Genomic DNA, 22,708 nt, shown 5'->3' on the forward strand with positions numbered 1-22,708 from the left:
CTCCCCAAAGATGTGGGAAGGCAGCCGCCCTGCAGCTGCATGTGAGCTGGGGCCGCGGTCAGTGCCTGTCTGGTTTAATGGTGCTGACTTGGCCACTTGCCCATGAAGCAATCTGGACCCTAAAATAAAATAAATAGCAACTACTCTGGCAGAGCGCCTCCTCTCAATCAGAGTCTCCCCAGCACTGAGGCTGTGTCTGGTCTACCTTGCATTCACAGCAATGCCCGTGAGCAGGGCCGGCTTACAAAGTGACCCACAGAGCTGCACAGGGCCCCCATTCATGGAAGGCCCCAAGGCCTGCTGTCACTGTCATGAAATTTGTAATACTTTTTGAACAGGGGCTCACAATTTCCATCTTGCACCGGGTCATGTCAATTACATGGCGGTTTCTGGCCTGGGAGAAGCAGATTCCCTGAGCTATGAGGACGTCTGTGTCCAGGCTGGGGGCCCCCTGCCCGGGCTGTCCACTCCTTATTATCTGGGCCCTGAGGGCTCAGTGATCATGCTTCACAGGGTGCCAGGAGGGCTGCATGCCCTCTTCTTGTGGCTTCTTGGTATGAAGACAAAATGACTTGCCCAAGATCACTGAGCCAATGTTGCCAAGCCCAGAACAATTCTAAGACTCTGGGGACGGTTCCACGTCTTGAGAAATAAGGTATCCTAGAGCCACAGCTTTAGAAAACTCATTTAAGAACACACTCAAAGGCCATCTCCTCCCAGAAGTATTTGCACTTATTCACAATTTCCTATAAGTCTTTTGTAGGTGTTTGCATAGGAAACACATTGTGTCTTCAAGGGAATCATTCTGGACAAGGAGTCATCCAGGTTCTGCCATTTCCATGAACCTGTCATCTAAAACTAAATGCCCTTGTTGCCCCCATGAAGTGCTTTGAGGGCAAAGGATGTATCCCCTGTTGCCCAGCATCCTCAGCCCAGGTGCAGTCACGTGGTGTGGCACTCGAGTTCCCACCCCTGCCACTTAGCCACTGCAGGCATCTAGCCCTCAATTCCTCATCTGTGAAATGAGAATAATAGCACCTCTTCGCCTTATTGAGTATTATGTGAGATAATGTGGGCACCAGACTGGCTTCTGGAAAGGCTCCATAAAGGGCCTCTGTTCACATTAACTTTGGTATTCAGTGGGTGTATGTTTCCTGAATAAATAAAAACAGAATGCAAGGATGCATAGGATATGCCATGCTCATTTGGCAATTTACAAAAAGGTTTCAACTGAACTGCAATGGTAAAATACTTTCTGAAGGGAGGCAGAGAGGTCAAGGGTGTGACCAGAGAGAGGGGAAGGACGGAAGCCAGCACGCTATGCACACACTGAACGGTATCACAAAGTCATCAGATTTAACCGACAGGTAAGACCACATGGCAGACTAAGATGTGCGGGTCGGATGCCGTGGGCATTAGAAATGGTAAGGAGGTGGCCTTGAGGAGCAGAGACAGCCAGGGAGACTGAGCAGGTGTGCTCACCTGGCAACAAGCCTGGCTTGGGTGACTATGGAGCTGGTACCACGTGCCAGGTTCTGGAGTTTATAGATATTTTCTCTGCGTCCATTTGAGAGTTGGTCTGTGGAGGACAACGAATCCCAACAAGGACTCAGGGCTTGCAGTGCTGTGCTGGAGCCAGCTTGCACCAGCTCACAAGGATTGGGCAAATCTCTTCCCAACCTCGTGTTCAGTGACGTCATGCTGGTAGCCGGAAACAGGCCACGGTAGGAGTATTTACACCACGGAAATTGGCAAATGCTATAAATCAGGTCTTTCTCCCGCACTCCCTTTCCAGAGAGCAGGTTGTTAAATATTTACCAGCACATCTCTGGCTCTGTGCCAAAAAAGATTTCTTAAAAAATTGAATGAATCTGTGATTTAGAAATGTATCTCTGGCAGAGGGTGAACAAAAAACCGGAGTCTAGGGGAGGGAAGGAGGCTAAAGATAGAAGTGGTAGGAGGCTCCTGCGGTGACCTAAACAGGAACTGGCAAAGCTTGAACCAGGAATGTGAGACGTCTAAAGTTAATGTTTGTTTAAATTATAGTCATTCCTTTCTCAGCGAACTGTTTCTACATTAAAGCACCAGCAAGTTTTATCTCATGGTTTAAACTAAAAAATTTAAACGTTAGTATAAAATCCCATAGTTTCACTTAATATGAATTACTAATGGTCTATACACACAGGGAAAAAACAGCAGTTGAAACACACACACACACACACAATCATAAATGTGGTTTCTTGCTTTTGTCTGTAGGCAAAACACTATCAAATGACAGTGGCAACAGTCACGAGAAGGAATAACATACATTGACTAATGTGATCCTATTTCAAAGGCTGCTAGCAAAGACTGTCTTTTGTTTGCAAAACTAACTTTCATGAGAGCAGCATTCTGGATCTCTGTTCTCCCTTCACCTTTGATACTGATGTATTCCAAGAAGGCTGTCAAGGATGTAGTAATTAATATATAGGTGGTATCTCTTTCAAGACTGAGTCAGAATGTACCCTCAGTAGGAAGTCATTACTATTTGATCCATCTCCAACCATTACTTTTAATTTTACACCTTCTCACCACCTAAATAATCCATCTCCATTCTATTACTTTCTATAATTTCGTGTTCTCCTTTGGAATTTTTGTCAAGAGTTTTCCTTCATATATCAGTTCTCTTCTAGATCCTAAGCAAATCTCTTTCCTCTGTACTGATAGAAGGAAATCCCGATTTTGCCCTGAGCTCTGCCACGAGCTAGCTGTGCAATCCTGAACAAGCCTGTCCACCTCTATAAAAAGAAGAAAGTGAGCGAAACACTCTCCCAAATTACTACCAAGTAAATGAAAGTGTTTCATTTCTTCTGACTTCTCCTCTGGCACCTAGGCCAGTCCTCTGTAGGCAGCGAGCGCTCAAGAACTGGTTTGTCCAGTAAAAAACATAATCATACTCTTCTTTTGGGAAGGGGGAGTCCTTCATCTCAAAGAGAAGAATTGCTGTTTCACCAAACTAAATAGTCATAAATACTGAACTCTAAAATATCAGACTTCTGTGGTCTAGGAAAGGTCAAAATTGCATTTGGAAGTAAATGTCAGAGGCTGCAGGATAATTCACAGCCTCTGGCAATGGACACAGGGAATCTGAGTGGTTTCTGCTTTCACCGCTAATTCTGAGGATGTGAAAAACTTGCCTAACTGCACTGTGCCTCTGATTCCCTTTGCAACTCCTACCCTGCGGGAATAATAATACAAGGAAAAATCCTTTGGATTGTAAAACGAAAACAATTCCTTTCAAGCAAATAAGGTCTTTATGAATTTGAAGTGGAAATATTAATCATGTTCTATGTCAAATGCAAAACAACGCATTACTTAAACCCAAAGGAACTTTAACTTTGATTGGCAGAAAGAAAATAAATCCTATATCCTGTTTCTCTTTCAATCCAATTAGAAGCTGAGAACTCTGGGAAAGGAAACAAGAAGTTTCTCTGTCAGTGAGGGTGATACGTGCTGCTTAACCATGCAACTGTAAGCATAGGCAATTGTAACACAATGGTATTTGTGTATCTGAACATAGAAAAGGTACAGGAAAAATCTGATGTAAAATATTTAAAAACATTTTCTTGTAAGTGTAACTTGTGTGCTGCCTAACAACATTTCCATCAACAACAGGCTGCATATGAGATGCTGATCACCCAGGAAGGCAAGGTTAACTTATTATTAAAGAAATGGAAACTTTTTTTTTTTTTTTCCTGAGACAGAGTCTTGCTCTGTTGTGCAGTGGCACGATCTTGGCTCACTGCAACCTCTGCCTCCCGGGTTTACGCGATTCTCCTGCCTCAGCCTGTGGAGTAGTTGGGATTACAGGTGCATACCACCATGCCCAGCTAATTTTTGTATTTTTAGTAGAGATAGGGTTTCATCATGTTGGCCAGGCTGGTCTCGAACTCCTGACCTTGTGATTCACCTGCTTTGGCCTCCCAAAGTGCTGGGATTACATGTGTGAGCCACCACACCCGGCCAAGGAAAACTTTTAAAAAATAAGTTTAGTGTCACCTAAGTCTACAGTGGTTACAAAGTCCACAGTAGCGGACAGTAACATCACAGGCCTTCACATTCACTCACCATCCACTCATTGACTCACCCAGAGCAAATTCTAGTCCTGTATTACAAGCTCCATTCATGGGAACCATTTTTAAAATCTTTTACACCATATTTTTCCTGTGACTTTTCTGTGTTTAGATACTGAATACCATTGTGTTTCAATTGCCTGTAGTATTCAGGACAGTCACATGCTGTACAGGTTTGTAACCTAGGAGCAATGGCCTGTACCATACAGCCTACGTGTGTAGTTGGCCATGTTATGTAGGTTTGCATAAGTGTGCTGTATGATGTTTGCACAGTGATGAAATTGCCTGACGATACACGACATATCTCTATTGTTAAGTAACACATGACTATAGATGAAAACTCACTTTTTTTTTTCTTTGAGACAGGGTCTCACTCCACCACCCAGGATGGAGTGCAGTGGTGCGATCTCAGCTCACTACAGCCTCTGCCTCCCAGGCTCAAGTGATTTTCAACCTGCCTAGCAGCTGGGACTATAGATGTGTGCCACTATGCCTGCCTAATTTTTTATTTTTTATTTTTTAGTAGAGATGGGTTTTGACACATTGACCAGGCTGGTCTCAAACTCCTGGCCTCAAGTGATCTGCCCATCTTGGCCCCCCAAAGTGCTGGAATTAAAGACATGAGACACCAAACCCAGCTGAAAACTGATTCTTAAGACGTGAAAAACTCTTACTGTTTTTATGTATAAAGCACAGATACAGATACACTACAAAAACAGATACACAGTATATCTGTGGTATTACAATTTCCACTAGGGGAAAAGAGAATTGTATTATTAGTAAACCTCGTGCACCCCAAAATGAAGCCATACTAGGATACAAGACATGACATTGTCCAACATGAGGGCCCCAAAGTTGAAACTTTCTGGAAAATATCATAATATTAGCTGCCAGAGGTTAACTCGGGGAGAGAGGATGAAACTCACAGGATGGGGCTGGAAACAACAGGTTTTGCTATTTCTGGAAGATTACACACAAAGTCAATCCTCAAAGAATTTCACAGAACATGCGTTTTGGATGGAAATCAGTTTACTCTCCCATTGCACGGAAGCATCAGAGGCCTGGTGCTATCGTGTCTTCAGGCTCCCACAGAAGATGTCCTTCCTCCACCCTAAGGGGTCCTCAATGGCAAGAAGCATGGATTTGCCTTAGCAAGAAGCAGAGCTACCCACAGCAAGGAAGAACAGACGTCCCTCAGATGGGAGGGACACCACGAGATACAGCCTGGGCCAGAACACAGCTTCAGACAAACCTGGCTCATCTCCCTGCAGGAAAAAATCACAGCCCAACTTGAGGGGGGAGAAGGGCCTTTTCCCTCTCTGTCAATGTTGCCAGCAATACCGGGAAATTCCATCCGTGCCCAGACGACACAGAGATCCTCTTCCGGCTTGCCTTTCCTCCTGCTGCTTGCATTGCTTCTCTGCAAAGTGGACTAACTGCCTGTGACAACAGAGACATCTCAGCCTACAGGGACCCTTGGGGGCTATGTGCATCTACTATCCATCACCTGTGCAGCCAGGATCTTAGCAGAGAAGTCCTTCCAATATTCTTTTGAGAGCCATCTTGCCAGTGACACCTTTAATGCTAACATCTACCCAAACACTGTGATGTGTGGGAACTGTGGCATGATGGGAAGGGAAATGGTGGCATGACAGGAAGGGCACTGGGAGCGCACTGGGAGTTTCCACTTCAAATTCACAAAGACCTTATTTGCCTGCAAGGTCCAGGGAATTGCTCTGGCCCTCTCTGGGGTGAGCCACCCGTTTCTGATTTCTGTCAAATGGGAACATAAATCTCACCTTTGTTACCTTGTAGGATTTTGCAAAACTCAAGAGAAACTGTACTGCTTCCATAATGCAACAATACTAGTTTCCAAAAACCACTGATGGAAACTATGAAGGTGTGAAATTACCTTTCTGTAAAGTACTGCTTCCATTTATTTTCCGCTTTAAATATTGCAAGCACTTTTAATCAACGAGGCGCCGGGAGCAGAGGCCAGCACATCTGCCAAACGTAAAAACTACTAAGGGAATCATTGCACAGATTTCCACTCACCTTTGCTCATGGTCAGGTGCCCCTAGTAATGACAGACACTAAACAGAGCCACACAGAGGCATCTGCAGGGTAATCACTCACCAGCTGCTGTTCCAAGGGAGGGACTGCATCATGGTGGCCGTATATTATGCCAGGATTGTACTGACTGAAAAGAACTGGATAAAATACCTTCTTCCCTACAAACCAGAAAACAAACATTCACTTAAAGTGACAGATCCAAGTAGTAGCTTTGTTCCTTGACATTTGGCCCTCTGAAACACCCCAGATATTTGCACCCACTTTTTTTTTTTGAGAGGCAGTCTCACTGTCACCCAGGCTGCAATAGAGTGGCGCAATCTTGGCTTATTGCAATCTCTGCCTCCTGGGTTCAAGTGATTCTCCTGCCTCAGCCTCTTGAGTAGCTGAGATTACAGGTGCCCATCACCACACCCAGCTAATTTTTTTATTTTAGTAGAGATGGGGTTCCACCATGTTGGTCAGGCTGGTCTCAAACTCCTGATCTCACATGATCCAACTGCCTCGGCCTCCCAAAGTGCTGGGATTACAGGCATGAGCCACTGCACCCGGCCTGCACCCACTTTTCCTTTTCCCTTCACTCAACTCTAAAATGGGTCTTAGAAGTGCAGCACCAAGCGGACCAGACAGTCATATCTGCAAATATTTCTGATCTCCCAGCACAGGGATGGTATTTGAAATACTGACAGTCCATGACCAAGCACTGGGCATCACGCCTTGAGAGGGGGTGTCAAAGAGAGTCCTGATGCCCCGGCCCCAACAAACATTAACCCTTTACTTGCTGGCTCATGGGGTCGTCTTAAATGGTTGACTTTGGGTCAGGGTGACTTTGGGCAGTTGGACTAGACTTAGAGTGTCCAGGGTGGTTGCTTTTTATCAATTTACACAGAAGAATTTCTGTATTTTAGCAACTGGCATGGCTGTGCCAGTGTTCATCAGCTCAATAGCACCCTTGCCTATGAGTGGAGTCTGTGAAAGTCATTTTAGTACTGTGGGTTCTTTGTGCGAATAGCTCTTCTACCCTAGGTAACTGCCCACAGGTACCCCTTTCTCTTTAGGGTTGGCAGTTTTCCAGGTCCACCTCCTCCCCACCTCGCCTTCTCCTGGGAATGTTCATGAAAGCTGACCTCCCAGTTGCAGATGGAAGAGGGGTTATGGACATGAACTTGGGAAAAGAGTCCCAGAATTATGGTGGCTGACAGGCCCATGACGTGGCCTCAAAGGAGAACTCAAACCAGATGGTGACATGGTTTGGCTGTGTCCCCACCCAAATCTCATCTTGAATTGTAGCTCCCATAATCCCCAGATATCCTGGAAGGGACCTGGTGGGAGGTAATTGAATGATGGGGACAGGTTTTCCCATGCTGTTCTCATGATAGTAAATAAGTCTCAAGAGATTTGATGGTTTTATACATGGGAATTCCCTTGCACACATTCTCTCATCTGCTGCCATGATAGACTTCCCTTTGCTCCTCCTTCACCTTCTTCCATGATTGTGAGGCCTCCCCAGCCACGCAGAACTATGAGTCCATTAAACCTCTTTCCTTTATAAATTACCCAGTCTTGGGTGTGTCTTTATTAGCAGTGTGAGAATGGACGAATACAGATGTTTTCCTTTTCTTTGCTATTGGAGTAAAACAGGCTGATTCAGAAGCAGGACATCAGAGTGACTGACCCATCAAGAGGATGACACATGGGCCCGAGAGGGCTGGGTGCCACCTGAGCGTGACAGAGGGACGATCCATACCTGGCTGTGTATTCAGCCTACACGTATTGAGGAATTCAGATGTGAAGTAGATGTCAACATCACAGAAAAAGAGAAGGACGTTGCTTCCCTTCCAGAAGCGTGCTCCAACATCAAGTCCCTTTCCCCGAGAAAATTCTCCATTCAGCTGGATGAAGGTAAAGTTCCTGAAGTTGGCAGCTCTGAAAGGCAAGACAAGGTACTGTCACTCACATGCCCACAGGTTGGCAGCATCCCCTGAGAAAATATGTAATCAGGGCCCATCCACGTCTTGACCCATTTCTTTTGTAACCTGAGGGCACTGGGACTCCTCAAGCAGTTACCGAACGGCCCAGACTCACTGGATACTCACTGGGATCGAAGGTACCAAGAACACCTAGTGGAGTTTTAACACTAATTTCTTCCTTGTTTCTCTGGCAGCTTCCCCATATTGAAAACAGTATTGTCATCATTAATGACTATTCTCTGTGATGGAGAAAACTTGAACCAGGGAAGACTAGAAACACAACCCTGGAAAATCTTCGTGCATCCTGAGGCAACCAAATGAGGCCACTGAGCCAAGGAAATAAGATCACATTGCAATGGCCCCACTTAGCATCTTTTCATCTGCATTCAAATCCCAGAGCCAGGCAAAATGTTCTTGATGTGAATCTTTCCCCCAAACAGATTTAAACCTGGATTCCTTCCGCATCCTCAGATAAAGCAGCACAGCATGGCAGGAAAAATGACCAACTTGCAGTTAGAAGAAGAGGACTGTCTCAGGCCTGGCTCTCCTACAGATAGCTCGGTGATCTAGGCCAGCCCATGAATCTTCCTGAACCTCAGTTGCCTCATCTGCTAAATAGGTGTAGTAACACCTTCCTTCACTATCCCACAGGGTTATTAGTGAGATAAACAGTGCCAAGAGTATACAGCACTCTGTAAATATCAGCTATTGCTGTGATTAGCTGGGCAAGGATTCCTAGGCCCCAGGCAGTGAAGCCAGGATGTTTCCTGCATTTGTTGTTCTTTCCCAGGGACAGCAGAACCTTCTGAAATGGGTCCCGTCTTAAGCTAACGTTCCACGAATTCATTCCATGCCCAGTGGGACGGGTATTGTCTTCTACCAGATAATATTAGAGAACCACCTTCGATCTTCTTTCAGCCTAGCAAATCCCTTTTCCTGTCAATGACTCCCTTCTTTTCCTAATGGCTTCCTTTCCTCTCACACTCCCCGTCCTGCCAGCTACCTGGCCTATCCCCATGCCCCAACTTCTCTCTACTCTTTCTTTCCAAAAGGTACAGAAACTCATTTCCAGTTTGTAAAGTTTGCATTCCAAGTGCCTATCTTGGGTAAAGGCCAACACAAATATAGAGTCATAAACTTTTAAAATGCTAAGTTGTATTTGTATCTGGAATTGAATCAGTAAAACTAGTTCTGCGACTCTCTCCTTGACTCATCTTCTTTTGGATCCGGGAGTGAGCTTGGTGTTTTATCTTAGGGATCAGTGAGCCCATGTCAGAGTTTGATGCCAAACATGCCTTTCAGATTTGGATCAGGTTAGGAGGCCTCATGATGGGTAGAGCACTGGTCTAGGAGTCTGGAAACCCGGATCCAGGGCTAGAACTGTGCCTGGGGCCCCGTAGGTGTTCAACAGATGTTTTTCAATGAGTGCATGAAGGTATGAATCATTCTAAACCTAGCTGTGCCTCTGATGGATTTGAGGCAAGTCACTCTACCCCTTTTATCTCTGTTTCCAGGTACAAAATCCAGTGGTTACAGAGCTCAAACTCCCCTTTACACACTAAGACGCTATTTTTCTTTGGTTAAAAAAACTTACTTTACATATGTACGTTATATATACTTGTATATAATACACTTTTTCTTTTAGAGACAGGGTCTTGCTCTGTCACCCAGGCTGGAGTGCAGTGGCATGATCATAGCTCACTACAGCCTCAAACTCCTGGGCTCAAGCGATCCTCCTCTCTCAGCCAAGTCCCAAGTAGCTGGGACTACAAGTGCATGCCACCATGCCCAACTAATTCTTTAAAATTTTTTATAGAGACAGAGTCTCACTTTGTTGTCCAACTCTTGGCTTCATGCGGTACTACTGCCTCGGCCTCCCAAAGTGCTAGGATTACAGGCATGAGATACCACACCTGGGCAAGACCCTATTTTCCTATGATCCTGCATTCACTTCAGCACCACTCTACATTTGCAGGGATTCTCCTCCTCTTTCAGAACTTTGTCTTGAGTCTTTTCTCTGGGTGGGTGCCCCCATTGCACATTTTCTGTGTGTTGCATTGAAGTTATGCTCCAAAACATTTTCAGTATTAGGTATGGCACTAGTCAAGGACAGCACTATCCTCCCGTCTCCAAAGACATTCAGACGGCGTGAGGTCACTGCGAGCACCTTCATGTCTCTTAGAGGTGTCTGCAGCCCCAGCTGCTGTAAGTCAGGTCAACCCATGTTTCCCTTCCTGGTTTGGTCAGTTTCCAGGAAAGTTTTACCCATGGGAGATGCCTGGATTTTTACCTGTTCATCTAAAGGCATCTGATCCTGAAGTCCATCTTGGTTTAACTTTCTGTGTATTTAATATATATAGCCAGTAGCCATTCTCTTTCTTTGTTGTTTCAAGGTTCCTATCTTTTGGGACCTCTTCCTCCCCATTATACAGGGATATCTTCTAGATTTCAGAGCACAAACACAATGTATGAGCAAGTCCTTCCTCACTCAGATTGTACCTGACTCATAATTCAGCTACCTTCTCCAGGAGGGTTTCCAGGATCTACTATAGGAGAGTTCAACTACAAAAATACCTGAACAACAGCAAGTGACTTTTGCCAAGGGAAGAAGAATATAGGCTCTTAATAGGCTGCATTAAATGAGCTGTGACATCAAGAATATCCCCCTTGAACAGCCTACAGTCCATTTGTATAGACAGGCCAAATATTTACAAAAGTTAAATCACGTTGAGTAATTAAATAAGAATACAAGACAGTGTTAGAAACTGAGGAAACAGCATGAAAGAAATGACAAGTCTATGAGTGACTGATTAAATGCCGAGTGAACGGTAGAGACAGTTAGTGCTACAAATTTAGAGGGGAGAGTGGTAATTTGGTGGTGTGCATGCTTACCCAATGCACAAGTTAATCTAGTTTATTCGGTGCATCAATCCCCTAACCCTGGCTTGAGCTGTTGCTAATAAATGTTGTTCTCTCCTCTGCTGCAACAGAGGACTGGGTATAGGATGGGCTTCCCGTCATAGTCATGGGAAAAGGGGTGGGAAGAACTCAAGGTACCTAGTGTTTGACATGACCTTAATTTGGAAGAACTTTTTTTAAGCCTTAAAATGTAAATCCCTATGCTTCCATGATGTGTTGCTTCTAGAGAAAGAAAATGCAGGCAAATGGATGCTGGGGAACATGTTATATGGCCTAATGCAAAAGGCAATTTGCTTCCTTTCTCTTCACGCAACCTTTCTACAAGGATAAGACAATGCATGTTATATCCATGGCACTACCCAATCTGAATATGCATTTCAAATTCACTTTGTGTGTCCACAGGGTGCACAGAAAGCCCTGGGAAGTGGCACCCAGCTCTGTCCACGCACTGTTTCCATGTGGAGCATACGGGGGCCGGCGTACACACACACAGCAGCAGACACCTCTGCTTGCCTGTTCTCCCTGCCCCACGCAGGACTCTGCCCTGATCTAGCTTTGCCTGGGGCTTTCATCCACCCTGATCAATACTGGCCAGAAGGCAACATTGCTGGCTTGGCAGTATGGGTCCATGTTAGAGATACTCTGAAGCCCTGACCACTCACCAGGTCCTGATGAGAGAGCTGAACATGAGTGTGTACAGAAGGCAGGGTGGGGACAGAGTCACTGCTGGCTTGGGAAACACCATCAGGCAGTCACAGACACTGGAGAAGGCCCAGAGTGCTAACTCTGTCATCCATGGGGCAGGAATCAAAGACAGATACTGCGACATAGGGTGCCCCGGGGCCAGCGTTTCGCAGTGCTATCGCATGCACAGTGTTTCCCAGGGTGGCTGCCAGGTCATTATACTCAGCTAGGGGTCCGTCTGAGGATGAATAATGGTACAATTTTCCTTCGTGCTTCCTCAACCCAAAGCTTTTTTCCAATAAACCAGTGATCTGAAAGAACCCCTCCATCTCCTCTCTTGCCATCAGGAAGAGCCTCTGATAATTACCAAGCACCCTCTGCCAAGAAAGAGGACTGAACTGGAAAAACCATGAAAAAAATCAAGACAACTTCCTGTCTTTGCCAAACCTCCTGGGCCTAGAAGTGGGGCAGCCTCCTCATCTGAAACTTATCAGTACCGGCCATGTGGGCTCCAGAACAGGATATGACAAGATGAGGAGGAATTGGCTTCTTCAAGTAGTCAGACCCTTTATCAATGCCCCATATCCTCATTTTGAAGCAGTGCTCATTGGGCAGGGACTCCATCACTAGACGAGAGTGCCCCCTGCTCAACAGTGGATTGAAAGGCAGCAGAACCATTCAAACGCAATGACTCATTTCAACTCAAATCACTGATGTGCCCAACGCAGTGTGATGGTGTGGTTTGGGAAGGTCCACACCATGGCCATGAGGCTACAGCCCCCAAATGCAGGCTATAGTGGTTCCCAGGCAGGCATGCTGCTTTATCCTCTGTCCTGCTTCCCCGCTTCCAAGTAACCAGCCAGGAGTAGATGATTACGATTGTGAAAGAAAAATAGAATCTTAGGACCCCAAACTCACCATGCCAAAAGGAGAATTAAGCTTGAAAACTGAGTCACCAAGACTTTTCTCCTGGCCAGGTGCAGTGGCTCATGCTTGTAATTCTAGCACTTTGGGAGGCCGAGACGGGCAGATCACTTGAGGTCAGGAGTTTGAGACTGGCCTGACCAACATGGTGAAACCCCGTTTCTATTAAAAATACAGAATTAGCCAGGCGTGGTGGTGGGCGCCTGTAATCCTCACTACTTGGGAGGCTGAGGCAGGAGAATCGCTTGAATCTGGGAAATGGAGGTTGCTGTGAGCCGAGATCGTGCCATTGCGCTCTAACTTGGGCAACAGAGCTACATTCCATCTCAAAAACACAAACAAACCAAAAAACCATTTTCCTGCTGTTCACTGACAGTAGCTGTAACTTCACAACCCCGTGTCACAGTCTCATTTTCGTGACTCCCTCCTTTTACGTGTGTTCGTTTTTTCAAATGTAAAATGTAGATTTACTGAGCATGAGGCAATGCAGAATCGATTTTTTCCTCTGTTCCCTCTTTTCACATGTAAAACAGAGAATTACTGAGGCTGATCAGAGCCTCACGAGAGTGGAAGCATCTACCTCACTGCCTGCTCTCCATCCCTTTGTTCCTCCTCCTCCTAGCCCTTTCCCCTTTAAATACCCAAGTGGACAAAGCCCCCTTTGGAAAAAGCAGAGGTTGCAGATGCTCCTGTGGTTTGTGATTTTCCTAGGCGCATCCTCAACCTTGGCTAAATAAAACTCGGATAGACTGAGCCTTCCCTCAGTCCCTTTTTGGTTTACATAACAGACAACTCACCAAGGTGTGGGCATGGCTGGGGCGTCCTATCTTCTCACTGTTCTCTTCCCCCAAATGCGCGCTCTGCATCTACTCCTGCGAACATCACTCAGTCTTTAAGGCCCATGTCAAGCAACACCACCCCTCCTGTGCCTCGCCACAAACTCATAGTGCACACTCTGAGCTCCCAACATTTGACCCAGCCCTGCCTCTGTCCCTCTGTGTCCTGGTGCCTTCAAGTGCCTTTGCTTGCACAGATCTGTATGAGTTGCTCTAGCAGACTCCACACGCTTCAAGGACAGCAATTGCCTTACTTTTTTTCTACCTGCAGAGATTATCCAGCACTGTGCAGTAAACGGCACACACACGGTGACCAATATCCACTGGACGAATCAAGAGCTGAACAAATGGAAAACACAGGCACATTTCAGATCTGTCCTGAGCGGGGTGCTGCATGGAGATGCCTCCCTGCCAAAGAAAGCTCAGCCCACTCAGATGGGCACCAGAGAAACCCCTCCCTTGTGTATATACACCCACCTCCAACATCAGAAAGAGGCTGTGACCAATGGATTCGGAAGGACAGGCACAAACCCAAGCTTTTAAGAAGATGAAAAATATGTAAATAACAGAAAAGAGATGAGAAAAATACATTGCAATATGGTTCAAACTGTTGAAGTTACTCATACAAAGAAATATAATGTTTAGTGTTGCCTAAAGCAATGGCAAAGAAATGTGCATTTATTATGGTAGGATGGGGGCACTACATTTTATATTACATAACTTCCTGTTATGAAACAACGTGCAGTTCCACTAACATCACATGATTTGCTCATAATTATTTCTTCTTCTTTTCTTGAATTGTATTATCAACTGACAAAACTCTTCCATTTCCCACTCAATTCCCGTTTTTATATAATAAATCTGGTGCATGGAGACTCCTCTAAGTTAACACAGAGTCATTTTTATAGAGGTTATAATGACCTGACAAAGCTACTGTTTCTACTGGAGATTTAATTTCCCTAATTGACTTGCATATCCCAGAATTACTGGATTAAAAACGATAGATCTTCTTGTCTAATATGATTTACTCTAATATAGACTTTTTCCCCACAACTGCAAGGATAGTCTCTTAATGTAACACTTCTCACAATAGCCTTTCACTTTAAAAAATCTTTAAAAATTTACATAGAAAACTTGTATTATATCCAATGTGTGATTTTAAATCTCACAGCTCTAAGTACTGAAATCACTTATGAGTTCTACTTCTTGAAGATATTGGAATACAGTGAAGAATTTAAAGCTGAACATGTTATCATCCAATTTTTCATAGTAGGCACTTTAAATAATTAATTTAGAATTGCCTAGATTCTAAGCCTCTTTAAGCCTGTTTTAGCAAGTTTCTTTAGGAACTTCATTTTTGCCTTTCCATCGGTTCTAAAAGTTCATGTGGGCATGAGGCACAGTTCATTAAGAAGAGCAAATGAACGTTTCTGAATCTCAGAATGGTCACAATGCAGGCATCAGCTGATTAGAATTCACCATCTTCCAAGCTACATCCTCAGATTGTCTTTTCTTACTCACAATTTTGCATACAATTTTGTTTTGTTTTGTTTGCTTGTGTTTTAAATTGCGAAATCAAAGCCAGCTTTAGGAGGTACCAAACAAATTTGCAGATGCACAGAAAAATGGTGAGATTCAAACATCTGACATGACACCTCCAGCATGGAGTTTCCTTAGAAAATTAGGGGCTAACGGCCAGGTGTGGTGGCTCATGCCTGTAATCCCAGCACTTTGGGAGGCCAAGGCGGGCAGATCACGAGGTCAGGAGATTGAGACCATCCTGGCTAACACGGTGAAACCCTGTCTTTACTAAAAATCCAAAAAATTAGCTGGGCGTGGTGGCGGGCACCTGTAGTCCCAGCTGCTTGGGAGGCTGAGGCAAAGGAATGGCGTGAACCCAGTGGGCGAAGCTTGCCGTTAGCCGAGATCGCGCCACTGCACTCCAGCCTGGGCAACACAGCAAGACTCCATTTAAAAAAAAAAAAAGAAAGAAAATTAGGGGGTGGCAATCTGAACACCATGCCAAGCCCTCATGCACCTTTGCCACAGGGAAGTGTGAGTGACTGTGCGCAAGGCAAGTGAGGAAGGGAAGCCTCCTTCCTAATCAGCGAATCTCCCATGCCCCAGGTGAGGAAAGCAGTCTCATCGTAGGTGTAGGATAAGACACATAAAGAACCTGGGCAGAGGCTCAAGGTTGCTACCTTAGGAGGACACAATCCTTCCTCCTTCTCCTCTGGATCCCCTGCAGGTGGCCTCTATCCTCAGACTTAGCTCACTGCATGTGCCATTTCTCCTTGCTCTGTAAAGTCTGGATGGGTAATTCCCAGCTCCTGTCTTGCCCTGTACCCTGAGGCATGCATCCCTCTGTTTCCCACACAATATCCAAATGTAAACCAGCATCGGAGTCTATATTAGTCTGTTTTCACACTGCTAATAAAGACATATCCAAGACTGGGTAATTTCTGAAGGAAAGAAGTTTAATTGCCTCACAGATCCATGTGGCTAGGGAGGCCTCACAATCACGGCGGAAGGCAGAAGAGGAGCAAAGTCACATCTTACATGGCGGCAGGTGAGAGATAATGAGAACCAAGCAAAAGAGGTCTCCCCTTGTAAAACCATCAGATCTCATGAGACTTATTCACTACCACGAGAAGAGTGTGGGGGAAAATGCCCCCATGATTAAATTCTCTCTCACCAGGTCCCTCCCACAACATGTAGGAATTATGGGAGCTACCGTTCAAGATGAGACTTGGGTGGGAACACAGCCAAACCATATCAGAGACTTTCCTCAAAAAGCCTGGGTAAGCTGCCCTACATAAGGACTGGCAAATAGTGGATACTGAGCTTTTACATCATTAAGTACGATGCTTCTTTTATGTCTTAAATAAACTACTATACAGCAGCACGTTCAATTTGGTTCCACAGACGAAAAGTATACCTGGCTCTGCAGAGGACACAAGGTGTTTAAGACATTGATTAGGACAAAACACCCTTCTCACATAAGACACGATGTGTGTGTGTGTGTGTCTCTGTGTGTGTATGTGTGTGTGTGTGTGTGTGTGGGCATGCTGTGTATTTATATGTATACTTTTTATTGAGTTAAAATTCACACAACATAAAATTTTAAAGTGTATAAATCAGTGTCATTTAGTACATTCACAATGTTGTAAATCGTCACCTCTTTCTAGTTACAAAATGTTTTCATCACCCCAAAAGGAAATCCTATACCCATGAAACAGTCACATCTAATCCCCTCATATCCCTAGCCCCTGGCAACTGTTAATGTACTTTCTGTCTTCATGAATTTATATATAAAGAATGTTTCCTATAAATGAGATTATACATTATCAACCTTTTTTGTTGTTGTTGTTGTTTTTCTTTTGAGACAGAGTCCTACTCTGTCACCCAGGCTGGAGTACAGTGGTACAATCTTGGCTCACCACAACCTCCACCTCCTGGTTTCAAGCGATTCTCCTGCCTCAGCCTCCCCAGTACCTGGGATTACAGGTGTGAGCCACCATGCCCGGCTAATTTTTATATTTTTAGTAGATATGGGGTTTCGCCATGTTGGCCAGGCTGGTCTCAAACTCCTGACCTCAGGTGATCTGCCTGCCTCAGCCTCCCAAAAGGCTGGGATAACAGGCGTGAGCCACTGCACCTGGCCATTATTGACCTTTTACATCTGGCTACTTTCATTTATCACAATGTTTTTGAGGTTCATCCCATTGTAGCATATATTAGTACTTCATTCTCTTTATGCCTGAATAATATTCCATTGTAAGGCTATGTTATATTTTGCTTTTCATTCATCAGCGGATGGATATTTGAGTTGTTTCTACCTTTTGGATATTGCGAATAATGCAGCTATGAACATTCATGTGCAGTTATTTGTTTCAATACTTATTTTCTGTTCTTTTGGGTATATAATACCCGGGACCAGAACTGCTGAGCCAGATAATAATACTATGTTTAACCATGTAAGGAACTGCCACACTGTTTTCCACAGTGGCTGTACCATTTTTCATTCCCAAGAGCAATAGACAAGAGTTCCAATTTCTCTGCCTCCTCAGAGACACTTGTGATTGACTTGTGGATTACAGCCATCCTGGTGGGTGTGGTTTGCATTGTAGGTTTGATTTGCATTTTTCTAGTGACTAATGATGTTGACCATCTTGTCCTGTGCTTATTGGCCACTTATGTATTATCTTTGGAGAAATGTACATCCAAGTCTTTTGTTCATTTTTAAATTGAGTTATTTGTCTTTTTACTGTTAAATTCTCTCTCTAGTTATTGAATATAGACCCTTATCAGATTATGATTTGCAAATATTTTATCCCATTATATAAGCTGTCTTTTCACTTTTATGGTAGCACCGAAGTTTTTAATTTTGATAAAGTTCAATTTATCTGCTTATTCTCTAGTGGCTAGGGTTTAAAAGTCACATCTAAGAAATCACTGCCTAATCCAAGGTCATGAAGACTTATACCTGTGTTTTCTCTTAAAACTTTGATAAGTATAGCTCTTACATTTAAGTCTTTGATCTATTTTGACTTCAAGTTTTGTGTATATAGTGGATGTATACCTATCAACTACAGAAAGCAACTTTCATTCTCTGCACATGAATATCCAGTCATCCAAGAACCATTCTTAAAAAGATGATTCTTTCCCCCATATGATGGTCTGGCACCCTTGTTAAAAATCAAATGACCACAAATGTATAGGTTTATTTCTGAACTCTGCTTTCCATCCATTGATCTATACGTATATTTTTATACTAGTAGCAAAGTCTTAACTACTATAATTTTATATTAAGTTTTGAAATTGAGACTATGAGTCCTCCAGTTTTAGTCTCTTAAGACTGTTCTGGCTATTTTGGGCCCTTGCATTTCCATGTGAATTTTAGAATCAGCTTGTCCATTTCTACAAGAAAGTAATCTTGGATTTTAACAGGGATTGTACTGAAACTATAGATCAATTGACTGAGTACTGTCATTTGAAGAATATTAATGAACATGGGATCTTTCCATTTATTTAGGCCTTCTTTAATTCCTTTCAAAGTTGTGTTGTAGTTTTCAGCATAAAATTCTTTCACTTTTTTATTATGTTCATTTCTATGTTTTTAAACCTTTTTTATATTACTATGAAAATTGTTTTCTTAATCTCATTTTCAGATTGTTTATTGCTCATGTATAGAAATACAATTAACCTTTGTATATTGATCTTGTACCTCACAACTTTACTGAATTTCTCATTAGCTCTAATAGTTTTGTGGATTCCTTGTAATTTTCTATAAAGAAGATTATATCATCTGTGAATAGCATTTACTTTTTCCTTTCCAATCTGGATGACTGTTATTTCTTTTCCTTGTCCAATTATCCTGGCTAGAACACCCAGTACAATATTGAACAGTGAAAGCAGACACCTTTGTCTTGGTCTTGATCTTATGGGGAGAACATTCAGTATTTCACCATTAAGTATGACGTTTTTCATAGATGGTTTTTTGTATGTGTCCTTTATTAAGTTAAAGAAGTTCTCTTCTAGTCCTAGTTTGAGGATTTTTATCATAATAGGATGTTAGATTTTTAACAAATGCTTTTCCTATGCATATTGAGATGGTCATGTGATTTTTGTCCTTGAGTCTATTAATATGGCATATTTCATTGATTGTTGTATATTGAGCCAAACTTGCATTCCTGAAAAAAAATCACACTTAGTAATAGCATATAATGCCTTTTTTTATGTTGTTGGATTCAGTTTGCTAGTGTTTTGTTGAGGGTTTCGCATTTATATTCATAGGGATACTGGTCTATAGTTTTCTTTCCTTGTTCTGTCTTTGTCTGGTTAGGTTTTCAGGGTAATGCTGGCCTCAAAGAATAAGTTGGAAAGTGTTCTCTCCTCTTCCAATTTTTTTGGAAGGGTTTTTGACACACTAGTGTTAATGTTAATTCTTTAAACACTTGGTAGAAATCAGCAGTGAAGCCTGGGCTTTTCTCTGTGGAGAGTTTTTTTTTTTTTTTTAATTAAATCAATCCATTTGCTTGTTATAAGTCTAGTCAGATTTTCTATTCCTCTGTTCCTTCTCCATTCCTGTGCTGTTACTGTATTAATATTACATCTTTGTGCACTGTGTGCCCATCAACACAGATTTATAATTTTTTTGTATGAAGCTGTCTTTTAAATCAGCACAAAAAAAGAGTCACAAACAAAAATACATTTATACTGTCTTTTATATTTGCCTATGTAGTTACTTCACTGGCAATCTTTATGTCTTCATGTGGATTTGTTTAGTGTCCTTTCATGTCCGCCCCAAGGACTCCTCTTAGTATTTCATACAGGGCATGTTTATTAGTGATGAAGTCTCTTCATTTGTTTATCTGGGAATGTCCTAATTTTGCCTTCATTTGTACGGAATGGTTTTGCTGATAATAGAATTATTAGTTGAAGTCTTTTTCTCACTTTGAATATGTTATCCCACTTTCTGGCCTCCATTGTTTCTGATGAGAATTCAGCTATTAATCTTATCAAGGATCCACTGTACTGGATGAGTTGCTTGTCTTTCTCTTTGAATTTCAAAAATGTGATTATAAGTTTAATGTGGATTTCTATGAATTTATTCTATTTGGAGTTAAGATTATTAGACATGTAGATTAATGTTTTCCATCAAATTTGAGAAATTTTTAGCCATTATTTCTTCAAATATTTTTAGGTGCCCTTCTCTATCCCCTTCTTGACTCCCATTATTCATATGTTTGCACGCTTGATGGTATCCCATGAATCTCAGGTTTGTTCATTTTCTTCATTCTTTTTTCTGTTTCTTCTGAGACTGAGTCATTGCAGTTGGCTTATCTTGAAGTTTGCCAATTATTTCTTCTGCTTCTTCAAACCTGCTGTTAAGCCTCCTCTGCCTTATTAATTTTTCATTTTTGTTATTGTAGTTTTCAACACTACAATTTCTATTTGGTTCTTTTAAATAGTTTCTACTTCCTTGTTGATATTCTGTATTTAGTATAACATGTTTTTCATATACTTCAGTTCTTTAAATGTGTTTTTTTTTTACTTTTGTGAACATACTTAATATAACTGATTACAAATTTTTGTCTATTAAGTCAAACATCTAAGCTTCTTCAAGGACGAGTTCTAATGACCGATTTTTTTTCTCATGCATGAGCCTTAGTTTGTTCACATGCCTCATAATTTTTGCTAAAATTGAACATTTAAAAAAATGTATTATGGTAAGGCTAGAAATTAGAATCTCCTCCTTCTCCCAGGATTTTTGTTGTTTGTTTAGTGACTTTTCTGAACGAATTCTGTAAAGTCTCAATTCTTTGTTGTGTGACCACTTAATGGTCAGCTAATGAGTGGACAACAATTTCCTTAAATGGCTGGAACCAGTAAGTCTCTCTGATTTTGCTGAGGGATTCTGTTTGCATATTGGGATACATCTTCAACACCCAGCCAGGCAATCAATGACTTATTTATCCTTTACTTCTTGCTTCCACAGAGCCTGAAGCTCAGCCACAAGTGGGAGCTTAGGACATACTTGGGTTTTAAGTAGGAGCATAGCCCTAGGGAGGTACATGGTCCTTAGGTTTTCAGGAATGTCCTGGAGATTTTCAAAGGCCCTATGAATATCTAATCTCCCAGATTTTCCTTTTAAGCTTTCTGATTAGTCTATTTTTTGCCCCAACTCTTAACCACTGCCTCAGGCAGCCACAAAGTTAAACACTTCCTATAATTGTTTCAGACAAATGCTCTCCCTGAAGAAAATACTTTCTGCATTGGGAGAGCTCTGAGTCAGGTCAAATAAAGACAACCTTGTGAGTGGTGTCTTCCAAGGAACCTCCAGACAGTTCAAATAGTGACAACTCTCTGGTTGTAATGCTTTAAAGCAAGCTTGTCCAACCCATGTGGCCCAGGAAAGCTTTGAATGCAGCCCAACACAACTTCATAAACTTTCTTTAAACATTATGAGATTTTATTTTTAGCTCTTCAGGTATCAATATTAGTATATTTTATGTGTGACCCAATACAATTCTTCTTCTTTCAATGTGGCCCAGAGAAGCCAAAAGATTGGACACCCCTGCTTTAAAGGATCTCTAACCCTATTTTGTTCCACCATTGGCTGCCAGGTTGTGGTGATCACTGTGCTTGTGGGCTGTTGGATTTCCAGGTTACCAGAGAGCTGGAGTTGGGGATGGGAATACGGCAAGTTAAACCTCCAGAAAGCTCCCTTTCACATCAAAATTCATCCATGTTTCTTGGATAAATGCTCTCCAGATTGTTGCAAACTGTGGTTAATTTCTAGAGTTCTGAGAAAAGTGATTCTATTTTTTTCCAATTTTCTTACTGCTTTTGTGGAGAGGAGTGTTTGCAAAGGCCTTTACTCCATTTTCACTGCTCTGACTCTACTTTTTTTTTTTTTTTTTTTTGAGACAGAGTCTCGCTCTGTTGCCCAGGCTGGAGTTCAGTGGCGCAATCTCTGCTCACTGCAAACTCTGCCTCCCGGATTCACGCCATTCTCCTGCCTCAGCCTCCTGAGTAGCTGGGACTACAGACACCTGCCACCACGCCTGGCTAATTTTTTGTATTTTTGGTAAAGACAGGGTTTCACCGTGTTAGCCAGGATAGTCTCGATCTCCTGACCTCGTGATCCACCCGCCTCAGCCTCCCAAAGTGCTGGGATTACAGGTGTGAGCCACCACTCCCGGCCGACTCTTCTTTTAAACAGTGCATTCTATTCCACTGCATGTACTGATATCATTTAATTGTTTTTCATAATATATTTTCCCCACATTTTTATTTGGACAAATTCTAAACCTTCAGAAAAGCTATAAGAATAGTATAATAAGTGCCCACATACCCCTGGCTAGTCACTAAGTGTGTTAACATTTTACCATATTTGCTTTTTCTCTCTCTGAAAGATGTGAGAGTTAGTTTCGGACATCATGACAACTTCACCCTTGAAGACATGTATCTCCCAAGAAGCAAGATACTCTCCTGGTTCATTAGAAAAATACAATAATCATACTCATGAAATTAATATTTTTACAGTATTATAACTTATATGGCATATTCAAATCCCCAGTAAACAATTCAGAATGTAGGCACATCTCCACAAAGTGTTGGCACACCAAGCAGAATCACGCTTAGCACAGACTCTGGCAAATGCCAGGTGAGATGGTCAGAGGCCTGA

The 22,708-nt window shown here is 42.7% G+C and overlaps 1 protein-coding gene across 20 annotated transcripts in view; it reads right to left on the minus strand.

Annotated features, from left to right (window-relative positions):
- CSGALNACT1 (chondroitin sulfate N-acetylgalactosaminyltransferase 1) overlaps positions 1 to 22,708 on the minus strand; it is a 358,363-nt gene that overhangs the window by 8,077 nt on the left and 327,578 nt on the right. For all 20 annotated transcript variants that reach the window (XM_024251232.3, XM_024251227.3, XM_063726561.1 and 17 more), the window contains 2 exons: positions 7,930 to 8,108; positions 6,249 to 6,343 (listed from right to left, as the gene is read on the minus strand). In XM_024251232.3, coding sequence (XP_024107000.3) covers positions 6,249 to 6,343; positions 7,930 to 8,108 — 274 coding nt within the window. The remainder of the gene's footprint in view (positions 1 to 6,248; positions 6,344 to 7,929; positions 8,109 to 22,708) is intronic.

This window comes from Pongo abelii, chromosome 7, assembly GCF_028885655.2.
Source record: "Pongo abelii isolate AG06213 chromosome 7, NHGRI_mPonAbe1-v2.0_pri, whole genome shotgun sequence".
NCBI lineage: Eukaryota > Metazoa > Chordata > Mammalia > Primates > Hominidae > Pongo > Pongo abelii.